The 19,209-nt window shown below is 41.6% G+C and overlaps 1 protein-coding gene across 4 annotated transcripts in view; it reads right to left on the bottom strand.

The window, feature by feature from the left end:
- The window catches only part of LOC126272771 (NBAS subunit of NRZ tethering complex-like), a 410,576-nt gene that overhangs the window by 200,196 nt on the left and 191,171 nt on the right, over positions 1–19,209 (bottom strand). For all 4 annotated transcript variants that reach the window (XM_049975911.1, XM_049975912.1, XM_049975914.1 and 1 more), the window contains one exon: positions 13,606–13,717. In XM_049975911.1, the coding sequence (XP_049831868.1) occupies positions 13,606–13,717 (112 nt within the window). The remainder of the gene's footprint in view (positions 1–13,605; positions 13,718–19,209) is intronic.

The following is a 19,209-nucleotide window of genomic DNA, read 5'->3' as shown; positions in this document are numbered from 1 at the left end:
ACGGGGACAAGGAAAAAAAATTCCCAGATTATTCCCGGATTTCTCCCGGATATCCCGTTTAAAAAATATGCTTTTTCCCAGGTGAAAATACACTTTTTCTGTGCTAAGTGACAGGAGGTTTTCCGTAGATTTTCCCTCGGAACTGTAAAACTTATCAATACTTTGAATGGTTGACGTATTATACAATCGCGTAGAACTTCCCGGGAAAAAAAGAAAAGACGGGGCAGAGTAGTTTTGGAGAGACTTTTAATTTAAAAAAAAAGGAGAGAAGTTTTGGAAAGACCTATGATTTTCAGCAACATATACGCTGCATATTTTCGTATTAGGAAAGTATAAATTCGAATTGCACCAAACACAGTGCGTTAGTTTCTGCAGCGTTGAAACCGAGGTTGTGATGTCGTTTTGTAAGCGAGTCATATCTCAAGCCACGAGATATCGCCAGCCGATGACAGCAGCTATTCAGAGCATAGGACACGTGTTCTAGTCAGCCAATAGCAAGATCACTGGTTACATAGCGCGAATACGCAAGAGGAAAAGTTAATGGTTTACATTAATGTACACAGTGCCGTATATCTACAAGAAAAGCTAAGCTTTCACATATAATTTTGGTCTCTAAGATTAACACGCTACAACAGAAGCTACGCTTTCACAAGTAAATTTTTTTTTGGCGTGCGTTGTAGTTTAAGATACAGCACACAAATGTCCCAGCAAATAAAAAGAAATTTACTTTGAATGTAACGCTTTTCTAATCACCGTTTGCAATACTATCCGAAGACTGTTACAAATAGGTCTGATTTATCAGTTGCCAGAGAGCGCCAGAAAACAGGCAGTATTGTGTGTGCGACTGTAGTGGTGTAGGAAGCCCGCATGTTCGTGTGTATAAAGCACTAACAGAGGTTACATTACACCATAAAAGAAACAGGGCATCAGAGGATACTCCAAAGAGCATCGGAATTTCGTAAACCATACTAAAATGCGTAATTCGACTTGAAGTGCAAATTGGCTTTTTCCAGATTCACAATGAAGTAGATCCCATAAGATATTGAGCTTTTCAGTGTGGTTTTTGGGATGTAAATTTTCCTGGAGTACCAGTACTCTGCGATCTCACTTTTGGTTCTTTATTATAGCATAACGCCATATATGGCAGAAGATAATAACGTGCACTTGAAATTCAGCGAACAGTTGGAACTAGGCAATACTGTAGAATGAAACACTTCGTTTGAAATAAAATGATTGCCTCAGCGGAAAGATTAATAAAGCCAAATTTCTTGAGCAAACTTCACTGTTCTGCAAGGCGATTAATGCTTGACTGCTACTAACTGGGAAATAAAATAAAATCAGTAAACTGTAATTAGTAATATATTTTTGCCCTCCGTAATTATGTGAATGTATTTTCATTCACTTGATAGCTCCCGGCCACAGAAATCTGTTTTGTTTTCATTTGACGTGGGAGCTGTACACGAAGAGAAGCAGCGAAAACACACTTAATGTAAACAGGTTTCACGTGGAGGTTAGCCCCTCTCCACTACAACTCAGATAACTCTGTGCAAGCATGAGTACGGCAGCTAGGGCGTGGGAGAAAAATTTTTCTCGTTTGCATCTGGCTGCTTGCTGCTACTACTGATACAGCTAACAGCCAAACTTCAAGAAGCAGGAGAAGGTACTGCTTGTACGCAAGTCAAATGCGCATGCGCAACAGACAGCTGGCAATTGGTCAAACGAACCCAACGTGAACAGTTGTGACGTCATGCTCATAGCAAGCAGTTTATTGTTACGAAGAATTACAGTCTGCGCCTTACGGCCTTTGAGATATTTTTGTTATTTGCAGACGCTTGTGCATGCACGGTGTTTTGTTGTTGTAAATTGTACATTTCCCTTGCCACTAAAGTTTTATTTTTTTCCCTCTCGTTTGTATTTATTGCTGCAGTATCAGTCTCCAGTAGCAGGATACAATAACATTCTTTGCTAGAGAATCAATTCTACAGTCAAAATTACAAAAATTTAACTGAAAGCTAAAACAATGAAAAATTCCAGAGTTTTTCCCGGTTTTCTCCTGAATGAAAAAATTCCCAGGTTTTTCCCGGATTTCCTGGTTGTCCCGGGTCATATACACCCTGATTTACCAAGCTTGCTGGGGGCCAGTTATTTTCCAAATTTGACTTATCGGAGGTGTACCATCAGTTGCCGTTGGATGCTTCTTCCAAGTAATTTCTCATCATCAACACTCCTTGTGGGTTGTATCAGTACCAGCGGTTACCATTTGGCATCGCTAGCGTGCTGGCGATTTTTCAGCGGTTTTTGGAACAGCTCACAGCTCCCGTTCCCGGCTGCATAAACTATCTGAATGACACTGTTGTCACAGGGGCCTCCACTGAGGAGCACCTTCGCAATTTGCGTTCAATGTTTCGGGTTTTGCATTCGGCTGGGTTGAGGTGCAATCTGGACAACTCACAGTTCTTCCAACCCTCCATTTTGTATCTTGGTTTCCACTTGTCCCGTGAAGGTATACGTCCTCTACATCAGCACGTTGCGGCCATTAACGCTCTACCCCGGCCGTCTACGGTCAAAGAACTTAAAGCATTTCTAGGCAAGATTGCTTACTATCACAAATTCATTCCATCCGCAGCGACGGTAGCTCATCCTCTGCATCAGCTGTTACGCAAAAACGTCCCTTTCTGTTGGTCCGACGAGTGTGAGGAGGCTTTTGTAAACCTGAAGACTCATTTGCAGTTGGCGCCTTGTCCTGCCACATTCCATCCGCGTCAGCACTTGGTTCTGGCAACTGACGCGTCACAGTATGGCATAGGGGCTCTTCTCGCCCATCGCCTATGCTTCCAAGACCCTCAACGAAGCGCAACGGCATTACTCTCAAATCGAAAAGGAGGTGCTTACTATCATTTATGCTCTAAAAAAGTTCAGTGTTTTTTTGTATGGTTCTAAGTTTCACCTCACCACTGACCACAAGCTGCCGGTCTCTCTGTTCAGCCCATCAGCGTCGCTTAGGAATAAGGCAGATCACCCACCGCCTGCAACGTTGGGCTTTATACTTGTCTCGTATTCACTATGAGATTTACTATCGCCCCACGGCCCAGCACGCCAATGCTGACGCATTGTCGCGATTGCCGATGGGCCCCGACCTGGTTTTCGATCGTGATGAACTACTCTGTTTCCACATTGATGAGGAAGAACGTCATGCGGTCGAGGGTTTTCACTTACAGCTTCGCAGGTCGCGTCGGCTACTGCGCGGGACCCGGTCCTGCGTCAGGTGATCGGTTTTGTTCAACGGGGTTGGCGGGGCAGGACCAAGGGCCGGGCATCGGATCCCCTTCGAAACTACCATGCCTTGCGCCTTTGTCTGTCTGTTCGTGATAGTGGTGTTCTTCTGGTCACGGATGGTACATCTACACGGGTCGTGGTGCCAGCCTCTCTTTGTGAAGATGTTCTCAAACTGTTGCATGAAGGCCATTGGGGTATTTCTCGGACTAAGTTCCTGGCCCGCAGGCACATTTATTCGAACATCACCCCCATGGTTGCTGCGTGTGGTCAGTGTGCTCAACAACTGGCTACACCTCTTTCAATGCCCTCTCCGTGGCAGATCCGGAAAGCCATGAGAATGGGTGCACGCTGACTTTGCGAGCCCCTTCCTCGGTACTTATTGGCTACTTTTGATTGACGCCTTCTCGAAGTTTCCCTTTGTTGTTCTATGTCCATTGTCCACCACTGCGGCGACGACGCTCGCTTTGCCCAAAATCTTTGCGCTAGAAGGTCTTCCATCCACGATTGTCATGGACAATGGCCCTCAGTTCTCTTTGCAGGCCTTCCCTGATTTTTGTACTGGACAAGGGATTCACCATGTTACAGCACCACCCTTCCATCCGCAATCGAATGGGGAGGTCGAGCACCTTGTCCGCACTTTCAAAAGCCAGATGAAAAAATTCCTTAGTGATTTTTCCACAGATGACGCTCTGCTGCAATTTCTGAGTTCTTATCACTTCACGAATCTGGGTGATCGCAGCCCTGCTGAACTCTTGCATGGCTGCCAACCGTGCACTCTACTGCACCTGCTTCACCCTGTCAGGCCTTTTGCTGTGTCTCCTAGTGCGGGAAAAAACACGGTGGGCACCGACGTGTGGGCGCGAGGGTATGGATCTCGCCCTAAATGGATTTCAGGGGTGGTCAAGGCTCTTCGCGGCCGCCGGCTTTGTGAAATACGTACGGACGACGGCATGGTTGTTCACCATTACGACCAGATGCGCCCATGAGTGGTGGCCACGCCGGTGCCACCATCCCTTCCATCGCCTCCACCAGCCCGAGAAGCCAGTCCTGTCGCTGCTGCCGATCTACCGTATGTGTTGATGCAGCTGACGTCGCTACCACTTCTGAGTACACCGGAACCGGCCCCAGTCACGACGACGCCTTCTCCGTGACCCATCTCACTGGAGCACACCCCCAGGTCCACGACACCTATGGATGCAGCTCCGGAGTTTTCACCCATTATCTCGTCCAGGAGGCACATTCCACGCACGAGCTTTCATCCTGGACATTTTCGACCATACTCTCGTGTCTCTCCGTGGGATCTTCTCGGGGCCCCACAAGAGGCCATGGATGTCTCCGCACTGTCCATGTCTCCAAGGAAGTAAGGATTTTTTTTTTTTTTTCATGGGGGGAAAAGTGTTGTGACAGTGCCACGACAGTACGCGCAAACGGTGATAGAGGCGCTCCCCAACTCGGCTGAGTGTGGGAGCGCCACCTAGCTACGAACGGCGCCGGCTGCATGTCACGGCACGGCAGTCAAATAAGAAATACTGAGTTGTTATCATGTAACCAGCTATTGTTTTTAAGTGAGTGTGTTGAATATCCACACAATTATTGGTGACTAAAGGTTATAACACATACCTTACATGATGTTAAATGTCCATTTATTTTGGAAGCTATTCTGCTACTCAATATACAACTTATCTGCAAACAGCAAAACATAATTTATTTTCTCTTGTCATGCATTTATGAATGGAAATGAGTCTGTTTCCCCTTTTTTTGTGTGAAACTTACAGTGTTGAAGTTGTGGTACGTCCTCCTGTGTTGGTGGCAAAGTAAATAGGCTTACTTCTTAACCTACGGTCACTTGGCACTGCACTTTTTTCGATTTCTCAAAACATAGGTGGAGTTTTTGCTGCCATTACATGTTGTTGTGCCTGTGTGGTGTTCATTTGTTTCGTAGCTTGTTTTGCTGCATGAGGCGCCCTTAGTTTTTAATAGTATTTGGCGTTAGTGGAGTATGATTTGTGTGGGTTTGCATGTGTGTGTTGAGTACTGGGGCAGAGAGAGAGGTAGGTAGGTAGGTAGGTAGGTAGGTAGGTAGGTAGGTAGATAGATAGATAAAAAGATAGATAGATAGATAGATAGATAGATAGATAGAGAGAGAGAGAGAGAGAGAGAGAAAGGTTTTTATTTGTATTTATTTTTTGGTGTAGGTGTTACTTGTATAGTTCTTCTATTGTGGCAAAGAGGGTTTTGTTGCAAAGTGATATGTATTCATTGAGTACTTTCTTTCGTTGAACTATTGATTTTTGGGTGTGATAGTTTTCTTCTATAGTTAATTTTTGATATAGGCTGCTATTAGTTTTTAGGATGTGTAAGTCAGTTTCAATGTTTGTTGGGTGGTGATTGTGTGCTACAAGGTGGTCTGCAAATGTTGAGTGTGAGCTATTGCTTTTCAGTGTTCCGAGGTGTTCTGTATATCTCATTCTGAAATTCCTACATGTTTGGCCCACATATACAGATTGACAGCAGTTGCAAGTAAGTTGGTAAATACCGGACTGGCTGTGTTTGTCAGTTTTGGTGGTACTTCTTCCAAGTCTGCTTTCTTTGTGTTGTTGGTTCTGTATGCGACGGTTAGTCCTTGTTTCTTTAGTATATTACCCACCCTGTGTATGACTTTGTTGTTGTAAGTCATTATGTGCCATTTGTTGCTTACTGTCTACGGATTTGTTGTGTGTTGTGTTATGCTGTGCTTGTTTATGTGTGTGTTCATGGTTGTGTGTTGTTTGTTTTTGTATCTTGTGGTTTATTTTGTCTACTCTCTTTGCATCATATCCATTCTCCTGTGCAATTTGTTTTATTGTGGTCAGTCCTTCTGTCATCATGTTTGTTCATGGGTATTTTTGTTCAGGTTGTGAAGTAAATACCTGAAGCTGGCTTCTTTGTGAGTATGGGATCACCAATTTAGTATTGGAGGGCAACATGGAGGGTAAAAATCGTAGAGGGAGACCAAGAGATGAATACACTAAGCAGATTGAGAAGGATGTAGGTTGCAGTAGGTACTGGGACATGAAGAAGCTTGCACAGGATAGAGTAGCATGGAGAGCTGCATCAAACCAGTCTCAGGACTGAAGACCACAAACATCGGGGAGAGGCTACAACCCTGTCTCACTCCTTTCCCAACCACTGCTTCCCTTTCATGCCCCTCGACTCTTATTACTGCCATCTGGTTTCTGTGCAAATTGTAAATAGCCTTTCACTCCCTGTATTTTACCCCTGCCACCTTTAGAATTTGAAAGAGAGTATTCCAGCCAACATTGTCAAAAGCTTTCTCTAAGTCTAAAAATGCTAGAAATGTAGGTTTGCCCTTCCTTAATCTAGCTTCTAAGATAAGTCGTAGGGTCAGTATTACCTCACGTGCTTCAACATTTCTACGGAATCCAAACTGATCTTCCCCCGAGGTCGGCTTCTACTAGTTTTTCCATTCATCTGTAAAGAACTCGCATTAGTATTTTGCAGCTGTGACTTATTAAACTGATAGTTCGGTAATTTTCACATCTGTCAACACCTGCTTTCTTTGGGATTGGAATTATTATATTCTTCTTGAAGTCTGAGGGTATTTCGCCTGTCTCATACATCTTGCTCACCAGATGGTAGAGTTTGTCAGGACTGGCTCTCCCAAGGCCATCAGTAGTTCCAATGGAATGTTGTCTACTCCTGGGGCCTTGTTTTGACTCAGGTCTTTTAGTGCTCTGACAAACTCTTCACACAGTATCGTATCTCCCATTTCCATAATATTGTCCTCAAGTACATCGCCCTTGTATAGACCCTCTATATACTCCTTCCACCTTTCTGCTTTCCCTTCTTTGGTTAGAACTGGGTTTCCATCTGAGCTCTTAATATCCATACAAGTGGTCCTCTTTTCTCCAAAGGTCTCTTTAATTTTCCTGTAGGCAGTATCTATCTTACCCCTAGTGAGATAAGCCTCTACAGCCTTACATTTGTCCTCTAGCCATCCCTGCTTAGCCATTTTGCACTTCCTGTCGATCTCATTTTTGAGACATTTGTATTCCTTTTTGCCTGCTTCATTTACTGCATTTTTATATTTTCTCCTTTCATCAATTAAATTCAATATTTCTTCTGTTACCCAAGGATTTCTACTAGCCCTCGTCTTTTTACCTACTTGATCCTCTGCTGCCTTCACTACTTCATCCCTCAAAGCTACCCATTCTTCTTCTATTGTATTTCTTTCCCCCTTTCCTGTCAATTGCTCCCTTATGCTCTCCTTGAAACTCTGTACAACCTCTGGTTCTTTTAGTTTATCCAGGTCCCATCTCATTAAATTCCCACCTTTTTGCGGTTTCTTCAGTTTTAATCTACAGGTCATAACCAACAGATTGTGGTGAGAGTCCACATCTGCCCCTGGAAATGTCTTACAATTTAAAACCTGGTTCCTAACTCTCTGTCTTACTATTATATAATCTATCTGAAGCCTGTCAGTATCTCCAGGCTTCTTCCATGTATACAGCCTTCTTTTATGATTCTTGAACCAAGTGTTACCTATGATTAAGTTGTGCTCTTTTCAAAATTCTTCCAGGCGGCTTACTCTTTCATTTCTTTGCCCCAGTCCATATTCACCTACTATGTTTCCTTCTCTCCCTTTTCCTACTACCGAATTCCAGTCACCCATGACTATTGAATTTTCGTCACCCATCACTATCTGAATAATTTCTTTTATTTGATCATACATTTCTTCAATTTCTTCGTCATCTGCAGAGCTAGTTGGCATATAAACTTGTACTACTGTAGTAGGTGTGGGCTTCGTATCTATCTTGGCCACAATAATGTGTTCACTATGCTGTTTGTAGTAGCTTACCCGCATTCCTATTTTCCTATTCATTATTAAACCTACTCCTGCATTACCCCTATTTGATTTTGTGTTTATAACCCGGTAGTCAGCTGACCAGAAGTCTTGTTCCTCCTGCCACCGAACTTCACTAATTCCCACTATATCTAACTTTAACCTATCCATTTCCCTTTTTAAATTTTCTAACCTACCTGCTCGATTAAGGGATCTGACATTCCACGCTCCGATCCGTAGAACGCCAGTTTTCTTTCTCCTGATAACGACATCCTCTTGAGTAGTCCCCGCCCGGAGATCCGAATGGGGGACTATTTTACCTCCAGAATATTTTACCCAAGAGGAAGCCATCATCATTTAATCATACAGTAAACATGCATGCCCTCGGGAAAAATTACGGTTGTAGTTTCCCCTAGCTTTTAGCCGTTCGCAGTACCAGCACAGCAAGGCTGTTTTGGTTATTGTTACAAGGCCAGATCAGTCAATCATCCAGACTGTTGCCCCTGCAACTACTGAAAAGGCTGCTGCCCCTCTTACGGAACCACACGTTTGTCTGGCCTCTCAACAGATACCCCTCCGTTGTGGTTGCACCTACGGTACGGCCATCTGTATCGCTGAGGCACGCAAGTCTCCCCACCAACGGCAAGGTCCATGGTTCATGAATTATGGTGCTGGTAATTGAGGGTTTTCTGTAGATTGTGAATTCATGTTTGTTGTTTCTCTTGTGTATGGTGAGATCTAAGAAATTAAGTTTTTCATCTGTTTGTGCTTCAATGGTGAATTGTATTTGTGGGTGGATGGAGTTTATGTTGTCATGAAGTTCTTTTATGCGAACCTGTGGTTCATCTATTACGCAAATTATGTCATCTATATATCTGTATCAATATATTATTATGTACTGTTTTGGTATTAGTATTTTGTCAAAGATTTGTTTTTCTATCTGATTGAGGAAAAGTCAGCTAGGAGGCCACGTGCAGTTCTAAGCGCTTCAGTTTGGAACCGTGTGACCGCTACAGTCGCAGGTTCGGATCCTGACTTGGGTATGGATGTGTGTGATGTCCTTAGGTTGGTTAGCTTTACGTAGTTCTAAGTTCTAGGGGACTGATGACCTCAGAAGTTAAGTCCCATAGTGCTCAGAGCCATTTGAACCATTTTTTTGGGGATCCCATGGGTAGTCCATCTTGTTGAGAGTAAAATCTGGTGTTGAATGTGAAGTAGTTTTGCTCTGTGATGAGCCTGAGTATGGCCGATTTTCTTGTATGTTTGTTGTGGGTATGTTTCCTTGTAGTTGGAGGCTTCTTTCTACGACGTTGATGGTGTCTTCTGTTGAGATGTGAGTGTACATCGAAATTATGTCAAATGAAACCAACGTTGCTACGTTTGGTATGTTTTCGTGTGTGTGTGTGTGTGTGTGTGTGTGTGTGTGTGTGTGTTTGGCTAAGTGGTATGTTGGTGCTTTGGTGAAGTTTATCAATGGACATATAGGTATTCAGGGTTTGCGAACTGGTCACTTATTAATTCTGTGATGTTGTTGCTTTGCATGAATTCTAATGTTTTGTGAATGTATTACTGTTTATTTATGACTACTATTGAATTACCTTGTCTGATTTTGTGATGATGGCATTTTCTTGTGTTAATTTGCTCTGAAGTTTTCTGTAGGTTTCTTCTTCAGCAGTCCTAGTGTTTTCTTTTATGGTGGCTTCTCTTTAATTATGTTTCTTATTTCCTCAGCAACCAGTTCTCTTGTTAGTTTTGCATTGAATTCAGGTGTGTTTAGTTTTTCTTGTTGCTTTATGATGTGTTCGGTTTCTGTTATGATATTTTCTACTGTCCTGTGTGACACCAGTGTGCTTATGTTATGTTTGGGATCCTTTTCAAGTAGGCTGTTTTCTTGTTTAGATAATTTTATGTCTGTTAGATTAATCACTCTTTTTTGAAAAAATGTGTTCGTTGCATTGGTGGTGGGATTGGTAGGTGTTTGTGTGGTTTATTATTTTGGCCAGTTTCTTTTGTTGGATTGTATGTTTTTGCCTATTATGGTATATGTTCTGACACTGAACATTAGTTCATCAAAAATGGTGGATATGTTATGTGATTTGCTAATTTGATATGCAATCTGTATAGTTCAATATTCAAAGTCCATTTTTTGGACTACAATGTAGGCCAAACATGTAGGAATTTCAGAACCAGGTATACAGAACACCTCGGAGCACTGAAAAGCAATAACTCACAGTCAACATTTGCAGACCATCTGACAGCACACAATCACCACCCAGCAAACATTGAAACTGACTTACACATCCTAAAAACTAGTAGCAGCTGTGATGTACGGAATTAAAAAAAAAGGGGGTGGTAATTTTTTGTTTTTGTTTTGTTGAAAGGAAAGAAAGAAAAAAGGGTGTATAAAGGTGAAGGGAAGTGGTTCTATTTTTACTGGAATGAACTTATTGATGGACATCACAAAAATTTATTTTACCTATATTTTTTTTTACTCATCTAAGAAGACAACACAACACATATAAAAGAAATCATCACACTAATATTATCCACAGAATGATCGTTTCACAAGACACTTTCTAGCTCGACTGACTCTTAGGACTGAACAAGACTCGACTGACTCTACTCTCTCTCTGGACCACAGCCTCTTCACGTCCCTCTGGACCAGAGATTTCAACTGTGATTAACACGCCGATTATTTAATTAATCGTACAGCCGCTGGGCGCGCTTGGCGCGTCATTTAAATGGGGTTAAACGCACACCGCGAGAGGCGTGGGCTAGCGGTGTCTTACAGGTATCGCCACACAGCCTATATCACAAATTAACTATAAAAGAAAGCTATCATATCTAGAAATCAATTAACCCAAGGAAAGAAAGTACTCAATGAATACACATCACTCTGCAACAAAACCCTCTTTGCCACAATAGAAGTACTATACAAGTAACACCCACACCAAAACTATTCGTGGGGGGTGGGGGGGGGGGGGGGAACAAATAAATAAAAATAAAAATCTTTTTACCTCTCCCTCCCTCTCTATCACTCCGTCTCTCTATCTGCCTCCCTCTCTGCCCCAGTACTCAACACACACATGCAAACCCACACAAACCATACACCACAGACCAAATACAATTCAAAACTCGCGCACCTCACCTAGAAAAACAAACTACGAAACAAATAAACACCACACAGCCACAACAACATCTAATGGCAGCGAAAACTCTGCCCGTTTTGAGAAATTGAAAAAAGTGCAGTGCCCAGAGACCATAGGTTAAGAAGTAAGCCTATTTACTTCGCCAAAAACACAGGAGAACGTACCACAACTTCAAAACTGTAAGTTACACACAAAAAACATGATACAGACTCATTTCTGTTCGTAAATGCATGACAGAGAAAAATTACGTTTTGCTGTTTGCAGATGACAAGTTGTATATTGTGTAGCAGAATAGCTCCCAAAATAAATGGACATTAACATCACGTAAGGTATGTTAACTAATGTTAGATCCACTTTTCTCCAATTAAGCTATAAATGGAACTTTTACATAATGTTGTAAACAACACAAATGTTAATATGTAACAACAATTTTACACTTAAAAATAAAAATTGAACCCCACTGAAGATAGCACAAAAGTGCTGAAACATGTATGGGTGAAACAAAACAAAAAAGTATCTTGCATAAGGCAGAACTTTTCATCACATTTTCATAGCCAGCACAGACACAACAAGAAGAACTGCACCACAAGATGAAGCTGTGGTGGTTCTGGAGGAAAGTGGATAGGGTTTCCTCACCCTTGATTCAGATTGCAAAGATGTCATCAATGAATCTGAACCAGGTGAGGGGTTTAGAAATCTGGATGTTTAGGTAGGATTCCCATGAATAGGTTGGCATAGGATGGTGCCATGTGGGCGCCCATAGCCATACCCCAAATTTATTTGTAGGTAATGCCTTCAAAGGAGAGGTAATTGTAGGTGAGGATATAGGTAGTCATGGTGACTAGGAAGGAGGTTGTTGGTTTGGAATCCATCGGACATTGGGAAAGATAGTGTTCAGTAGCAGTAAGGCCATGGGTCTTAGGGATTTTAGTGTAAAGGGAGCTGGCATCAATAATGACGAGCAGGGCACTGTTTGGTAAAGGGACAGGAACTGTGGAGAGTCAGTGGAGGAAATGATTGGTATCTTTTATATATGAGGGTAGGTTCCGGATAATAGGTTGAAGATGTTGGTTTGTGAGAGCAGAGATTCTCTTGGTGGGGGTACAGTAACCAGGCACAATGGGGTGTCGTGGATGGTTGGGTTTATGGACTTCAGGAAACATGTAGAAGGCAGGAGTGTGGGGAGCAGTAGGGATGGGCAGAGAGATGTTCTCCACAGAGAGGTTCTGGGATGTGCCTAAAGATTTGATGAGCAACTGGAGATCCTGCTGGATTTCTGGAATGGTGTCACTGTGGCTAGGTTTGTAGGTGTATGTATCTGACAGCTGGCAGAGTCCTTCTACAGAGTAATCCTGGTAGTTGAAAACAACAGAGGTGGAGCCGTTGTCTGCAGGTAGGATTATAAGGTTGGGATCAGTTTTTAATTTCTATTTCACTGACTGCTTCCCAGCCTGTGCCATATGGATCCTTCCCTCCAACACCAGCTTTACTGAATTGCGCATGTGGGAAATCTCCCTGCAATACATCCTATGTTCTCATAACCCTCCTGGCCTCAACCTTCATCAGTCATTGCCCTCACCTATCCAGCCCATTCCCTGTTCCCATTCCAGTATTACATAGGTGTCATTCCACCAACACACCCAGTCCTTTTACTTCTCTCTACCCCCAACCCCATTGCCACTCCACCCCCCACCCCCTTACCCTCTCCTCTGCCCTCTGTCTAACCTTCCGACTGCACCTATCTGCCCTGACCTCTCTCCACCTTGTCCCTGGGTACTCCCCTGCAGCACTCCACTGTCTCCCACCCCTGCCTTACTATCCCTCCACCTCTCCGCACCAGCCTCCTCGTTACCCACACCCAGTTGCCACTCCCATCATGCACTGCTGCTGCTCACAGTGTGGCTTCAGCTGCCAGAGACTGCAGTCTTGTTTTGTGTGTATGTGTGTGTGTGGGGGGGGGGGGGGGGGGGGGGGGAGGGGGGGGCTATTTTTGACAAAGACCAGACCTTGCTGGCCAAAAGCTTATTTGTGACAGTCTTTTTGTTGTGCCTATCTGCGACTCAGTATATCCGCTATATAGTAATTAGCAACTTCTCTTTTCATAATATTGTTAAATTCCATGATAGATTCACTATTGTTTGATCAATGCTTCTATTGTAGATATTTGAAAATAGTCTAGGACAAAAATCATAAAGAAGTAGAACAAAGAAATAAAAATGACAGCTGAAAGTGGTATGAAATCATTTTAAAATATATTATACATGTATGTTTCGAAATAACTATGCAAAGAGGATGAAAGGTGTATTACACAGCAGACAGAGAAAAAACACAGCTTACCGAAGTTAAGGCATCTGAGAATTCCTCCTCATCACCAGATGTTAAGTCCACACTCTCCTCAGGAATATGACTGCTTAATTGTTTGTGCAAAACTTGTGCTTCCAGGAGGCACCTATTATAATGATCACAATTAATTAAACACAAAAAACACTAAAGAAATACTCAGTTCTTTACAGTTATGTGTTAGAGACAATCACAGTTTTTCAAGATATTAAAAAATCTGATTAGTTTTCCATTAAAGAGAAAGCAACAACATAACACAAGAAGGCCTGAATTTCACTTCTGATTACTAAAAGAGTGAAGCTAACAACCTCTCAGAATTACAGCCCTTGATAAACATGTAGCCCTAGCTATAGAATATAATGTGGCAGTCTCAAAGTTTTAATAATCATTTCAAAAAAACATAATTAATTTTTGGTTTGTTTGCAGCTGTGTTTCTTAAGTCCAGGTACATATTGAAATTCTCATATTAAAGTACTGTAACATGCTGCTAGAGGAGCAAAAATGAAACTTGCACAGCATAATGAGTAAGTGGAGTACTGTGCAATAATTTGTTTTCCTCTTTTGTAGGGGAACAACACTGCAACAATCTATGTTAAGTTAGTATAAGTGTAAGGCAACAATGCACCACCATGTGACAGAGTCATTAGATAGTGTACATACTACCACTACATCAAATAAATCTGAATAATGATGAATGACGTAGAATACAATATTTCTAAGAGTCAGGAATGGCGTGAGATGTGCAGGCCCTGGCAATCGAAGACTGGTGCATCGAGGTGCTAACGGAGAAATTGCATATCTGTTGCGGATCAGTTTACAACATATTGCATGACATTTTTAAAGTCACAAAGGTTTCTACAACCACCCGCTCTCAGAAACCTCACAGAACTCAGGTAGCAGTGGAAATATTGCAGTTGTGTCCCACAAATCCAGACATGTTTAGCTTTGGTGTACCACTGCGACCCCTGGATAATGGAGCAAAGCAAGCAGCGGAACTAGGTGGAGTCACCGCTGCTGAAAAGAATCAAGACCCAACAGTCACTGGACAAGGGATCGCTGAATGTATTTTGAGACTGCCATGACGTGGTGCTAACATATTATGCCCATAGTGTTCCGAACTGACACAGCATGGCACTACGTCATGGGAGGTTGCCGAAAAGGCTTGTTTTGCTCCAGCTCAATCTGTGCAAGACATAGTCACACATTCTGCTTCTTCAGGGTAGCAAATTTTACCTCACCTCCCACCCCCAATAAACTGAAAAATAACATGGCACCCAGTGTTTTAATATCTTTCTTAGATGAAGAAACCGTTGTGTGGTAGCCATTTACAGAACAACAACAATGTGTTACCTACATCTGCATACAAACTCCACAAGCCACCACATGGTACATGGCAAACGATGTGTTACTTACATCTCCATACATAGTCCACAAGCCACCATATGGGGCATGGGGAAGGGCAATCTGTAACCCTACTAGTCATTTACTTTCCTGTTCAACTCACAAATAGAATGATGGAAAAACTACTGTCTATATGCCTCTCTGCAAGCCCTTATCTCTCTAATCTTATATTCATGGGCCTTATGCTAAATGTATGTTGGCAGCAGTAGAATCATTCTGCAGTCAGCATCAAATGCTGGTTCTTTAAATTTTCTAAATAGTGCTCCTTGAAAAGAAAGTTGCCTTATCTCCAGGGATTCCCATTAGAGTTCCCGAAGCTTCTCCATAACAACTGTGTGTTGTACAAACCGACCGGTAATAAATCTAGCAGCCTGACTGTGAATTGCTTCTATGTCTTCCTCTAATATGACCTGGTGCAGCTCCCAAACACTCTAACAGCATTCAACAATGGATTGCACTTTCCGAAAATTGTCCCAATAAATGTTAGTTGATCATTCATTTTCCCTGCTACAATACTTACATGCTCATTCCATTTCATACTGCTTTACAATTTTTTGAAGGTGGAATGTTTTTGAACAGCTGAAATGCAGACTTCTACAGGTAATGTCTCTGCCATGTCAGCCATTAATGAGAAAAATGTGTCAAACTGAAAGATTACTATGCAGAGAAGGACTAAAACCACCACGAAGTTGCATGGTTGTGGCAAGGATCACACCTGGGTCTCATTCTGTTTAAATTGTAAATCCGCAACATGCTAGGTACTAACTCCACAAACAACAGTATGCAGGTAAGATGGGGTTAATATATCGTGCATGAAAATGAATAGGTGAACAGAGTAAGCAACTTTAGAAGGATTTAGGATGCAGTAATTATTCAGAGATGATGAGGCTTGCACAGGATAGAGTAACATGGAGGGCAGCTTCAAACCAGCCTGAAGACCATAACAGCAAATGAAGCATTGCGAGAGTACACACTCACGTGACCTCATCATATTGAATGAGTGCTTTTGCAAATGAAGACTCCAGCCAATTCAAGTAGCACAACAGGTCACAGCATTCCATATCCATAAAAAGGGGCACACAGGACACATGAGTTTCCACAATGACAAAGTGATTCCTGAGTTGGAACATTTCCTTAACAGCCAAAATAAAGACATCTCCATCCAAAGTCTGCAACAAGCTATCCATCATTCAGAAGAATGTGTCACACTAAAGAGTGAGCTGGAAAAGAAGGACTAATACCATTACTGTCACAAACTTTCATGGCCACAGGTTAATTTTTTGAGATGATAATTAAAAATTTATGACTACCTATCATACTTTAATGAAAATTCTCTGTATTTTCATTTATTACTGGTCCTTGTTTTATCTATCCTGGCCAGATAAGAGTCTTTAAGCCTTCCCTTACATCACACCAAACCACAAACTATACATACCAAATACCATTACTAAAGATTGTTTACCAAGTTTCACATTTTTATATGTACTTGTACTTCAATTAAGTATACATCTGTGATTTTTGACAGTAATTAACAAAAATTATTACTGCATAGAGGGGGTAGTTAAATCTGGAGGTGGCTTGTTGATACTTTGGAGCTGTTTCTTACTCCATGACCATGATCCACTCATTCAAGTCACTGTTAACAAGAACTACAGTGTTATTTCAACATTAACAGTGACCAAGTACTCCCACTCATAGCACATATTTATGGTGACATGATGTGGACACAATAGCCTTCTGAGATGACAACAGCAGTACTCAAAGCACTGCACACATATATTACAGATTTGACAAATGCTCAGGAACCCTATCTTATCTGAACACAACTACTAAAATGTCTGATCGTAATCCCACGGAAAACATCTGGGACTGTTTGTAACAGAAGGTGAACTGTAGAATTAATATCCCCAAAATTTAGATGATTAATTGGAAATGAGGTGGCTTCCGCATATCTGAAATTTTGGACTCTCTTCCTTACTGAATTGAACTACTATCTAAAGTGGTGGTGTTGTATGGTATTATCATGATGTCTTTGGAGATGACTAATTTTGTTAGTTGTACTTCTCTGAAAACTACAAAAATTTCCAGTACCAGTCTCTATTTCTTATATGGCACTAAAATGCCACCATAAATAGTTTTCTATTAATGTGAGCAGTATTACTGAATTTGTGTTGAGACAGTGCAATGTTGTTGTTGTGGTCTTCAGTCCGGAGACTGGTTTGATGCAGCTCTCCATGCTACTCTATCCTGTGCAAGCTTCTTCATCTCCCAGTACCTACTGCAACCTACATCCTTCTCAATCTGCTTAGTGTATTCATCTCTTGGTCTCCCTCTACGATTTTTACCCTCCATGCTGCCCTCCAATACTAAATTGGTGATCCCTTGATGCCTCAGAACATGTCCTACCAACCGATCCCTTCTTCTGGTCAAGTTGTGCCACAAACTTCTCTTCTCCCCAATCCTATTCAATACTTCCTCATTAGTTATGTAATGTACCAATCTAATCTTCAGCATTCTTCTGTAACAACAGATTTCGAAAGCTTCTATTCTCTTCTTGTCCAAACTATTTATCGTCCATGTTTCACTTCCATACATGGCTACACTCCATACAAATACTTTCAGAAATGACATCCTGACACTTAAATCTATGCTCGATGTTAACAAATTTCTCTTCTTCAGAAACGCTTTCCTTGCCATTGCCAGTCTACATTTTATATCCTCTCTACTTCGACCATCATCATTTATTTTGCTCCCCAAATAGCAAAACTCCTTTACTACTTTAAGTGTCTCATTTCCTAATCTAATTCCCTCAGCATCACCCGATTTAATTCGACTACATTCCATTATCCTCGTTTTGCTTTTGTTGATGTTCATCTTATACCCTCCTTTCAAGACACTGTCCATTCCGTTCAACTGCTCTTCCAAGTCCTTTGCTGTCTCTGACAGAATTACAATGTCATCAGCAAACCTAAAGTTTTTATTTCTTCTCCATGGATTTTAATACCTACTCCGAATTTTTCTTTTGTTTCCTTCACTGCTTGCTCAATATACAGATTAAATAACATTGGGGAGAGACTACAATCCTGTCTCACTCCCTTCCCAACCACTGCTTCCCTTTCAAGTCCCTGCCACCTTCAGAATTTGAAAGAGAGTATTCCAGTCAACATTGTCAAAAGCTTTCTCCAAGTCTACAAATGCTAGAAGCGTAGGTTTGCCCTTCCTTAATCTAGCTTCTAAGATAAGCAATAACATGTATATAAATCCAACAGAATGTGAGAGTGTCGGCTCCCTGCTGGTTGTACTTTGTTTTTATCTGCATATGTGGGTAATTTTTTACAAAAATTGCTATCATAATGAACTGGTAAACAAAATTTATTTGGTGACAACACTTTCGAAGAAGACACTAAGGTCCTCACCTTTGCTTCAATCAATAGACTTGAGTGACCCACAAGCACTACTGGTTCTGAATTCCTAACAAAGGGGAGGCACTTACATATACCAAAAATGAATTGCATCCAAAATGGACCTGTGTGTAAAACCGTCAGTTAGAACGCATTGCTCTGAAAGACAAGATTGTAATTCATTTCTGTTATCTAGTAGCTATTTCCTAATTATTATTTATCCACTTATTTGGCAAGTCTCCTATATAAAAAAAATCCAAGTTTTTCAGAATAACAGCTTACTCAATAAAGACCAATGCTTCTGTTAAACATGAGAATATTCCTGAAATGTTCATGTAATTGTCCAAAGTATTTAAGAAATGGTTAATAACATTGAAAATAGCCCTTTTGGTTAAATGTTATGACATAAAGCCATGTTACCATCTAAAAATAATTTATTTTTTGTTCCAGGATCCATTCAGTTGTTGGTTGGTTGGTTGGTTTAATGATTAAAGGGACCAAACTACAAGGTCGTCAGTCCCTCCTACATTAACAGCAAATCAACAAAACTATACTCCAAAGAAAGGCCTACTGCAGAATGGAACATGGGAGAAGAAAAGGGGGAAAAGGAAAAAAGGCAGGCGAGATGCCCTGTCCAAGAAGCAGTTAGAGGCCCTCAAAGGCAGAAAGTGTGATGGGGGGCATATCACCCACCACTTAACAGATGCACCCCACCTAACAACACACAGAAAAGTCTAGTGATATGGATAGGGTGAGAGGAGTGCAGTTAAATAGATAAAGAACACCACATAAAACAGAA

Source organism: Schistocerca gregaria, chromosome 5 (assembly GCF_023897955.1).
Source record: "Schistocerca gregaria isolate iqSchGreg1 chromosome 5, iqSchGreg1.2, whole genome shotgun sequence".
NCBI classification, from domain to species: domain Eukaryota; kingdom Metazoa; phylum Arthropoda; class Insecta; order Orthoptera; family Acrididae; genus Schistocerca; species Schistocerca gregaria.
Note: the sequence above shows the minus strand (reverse complement) of the source record. Positions and strands in the feature narration are given on the sequence as shown.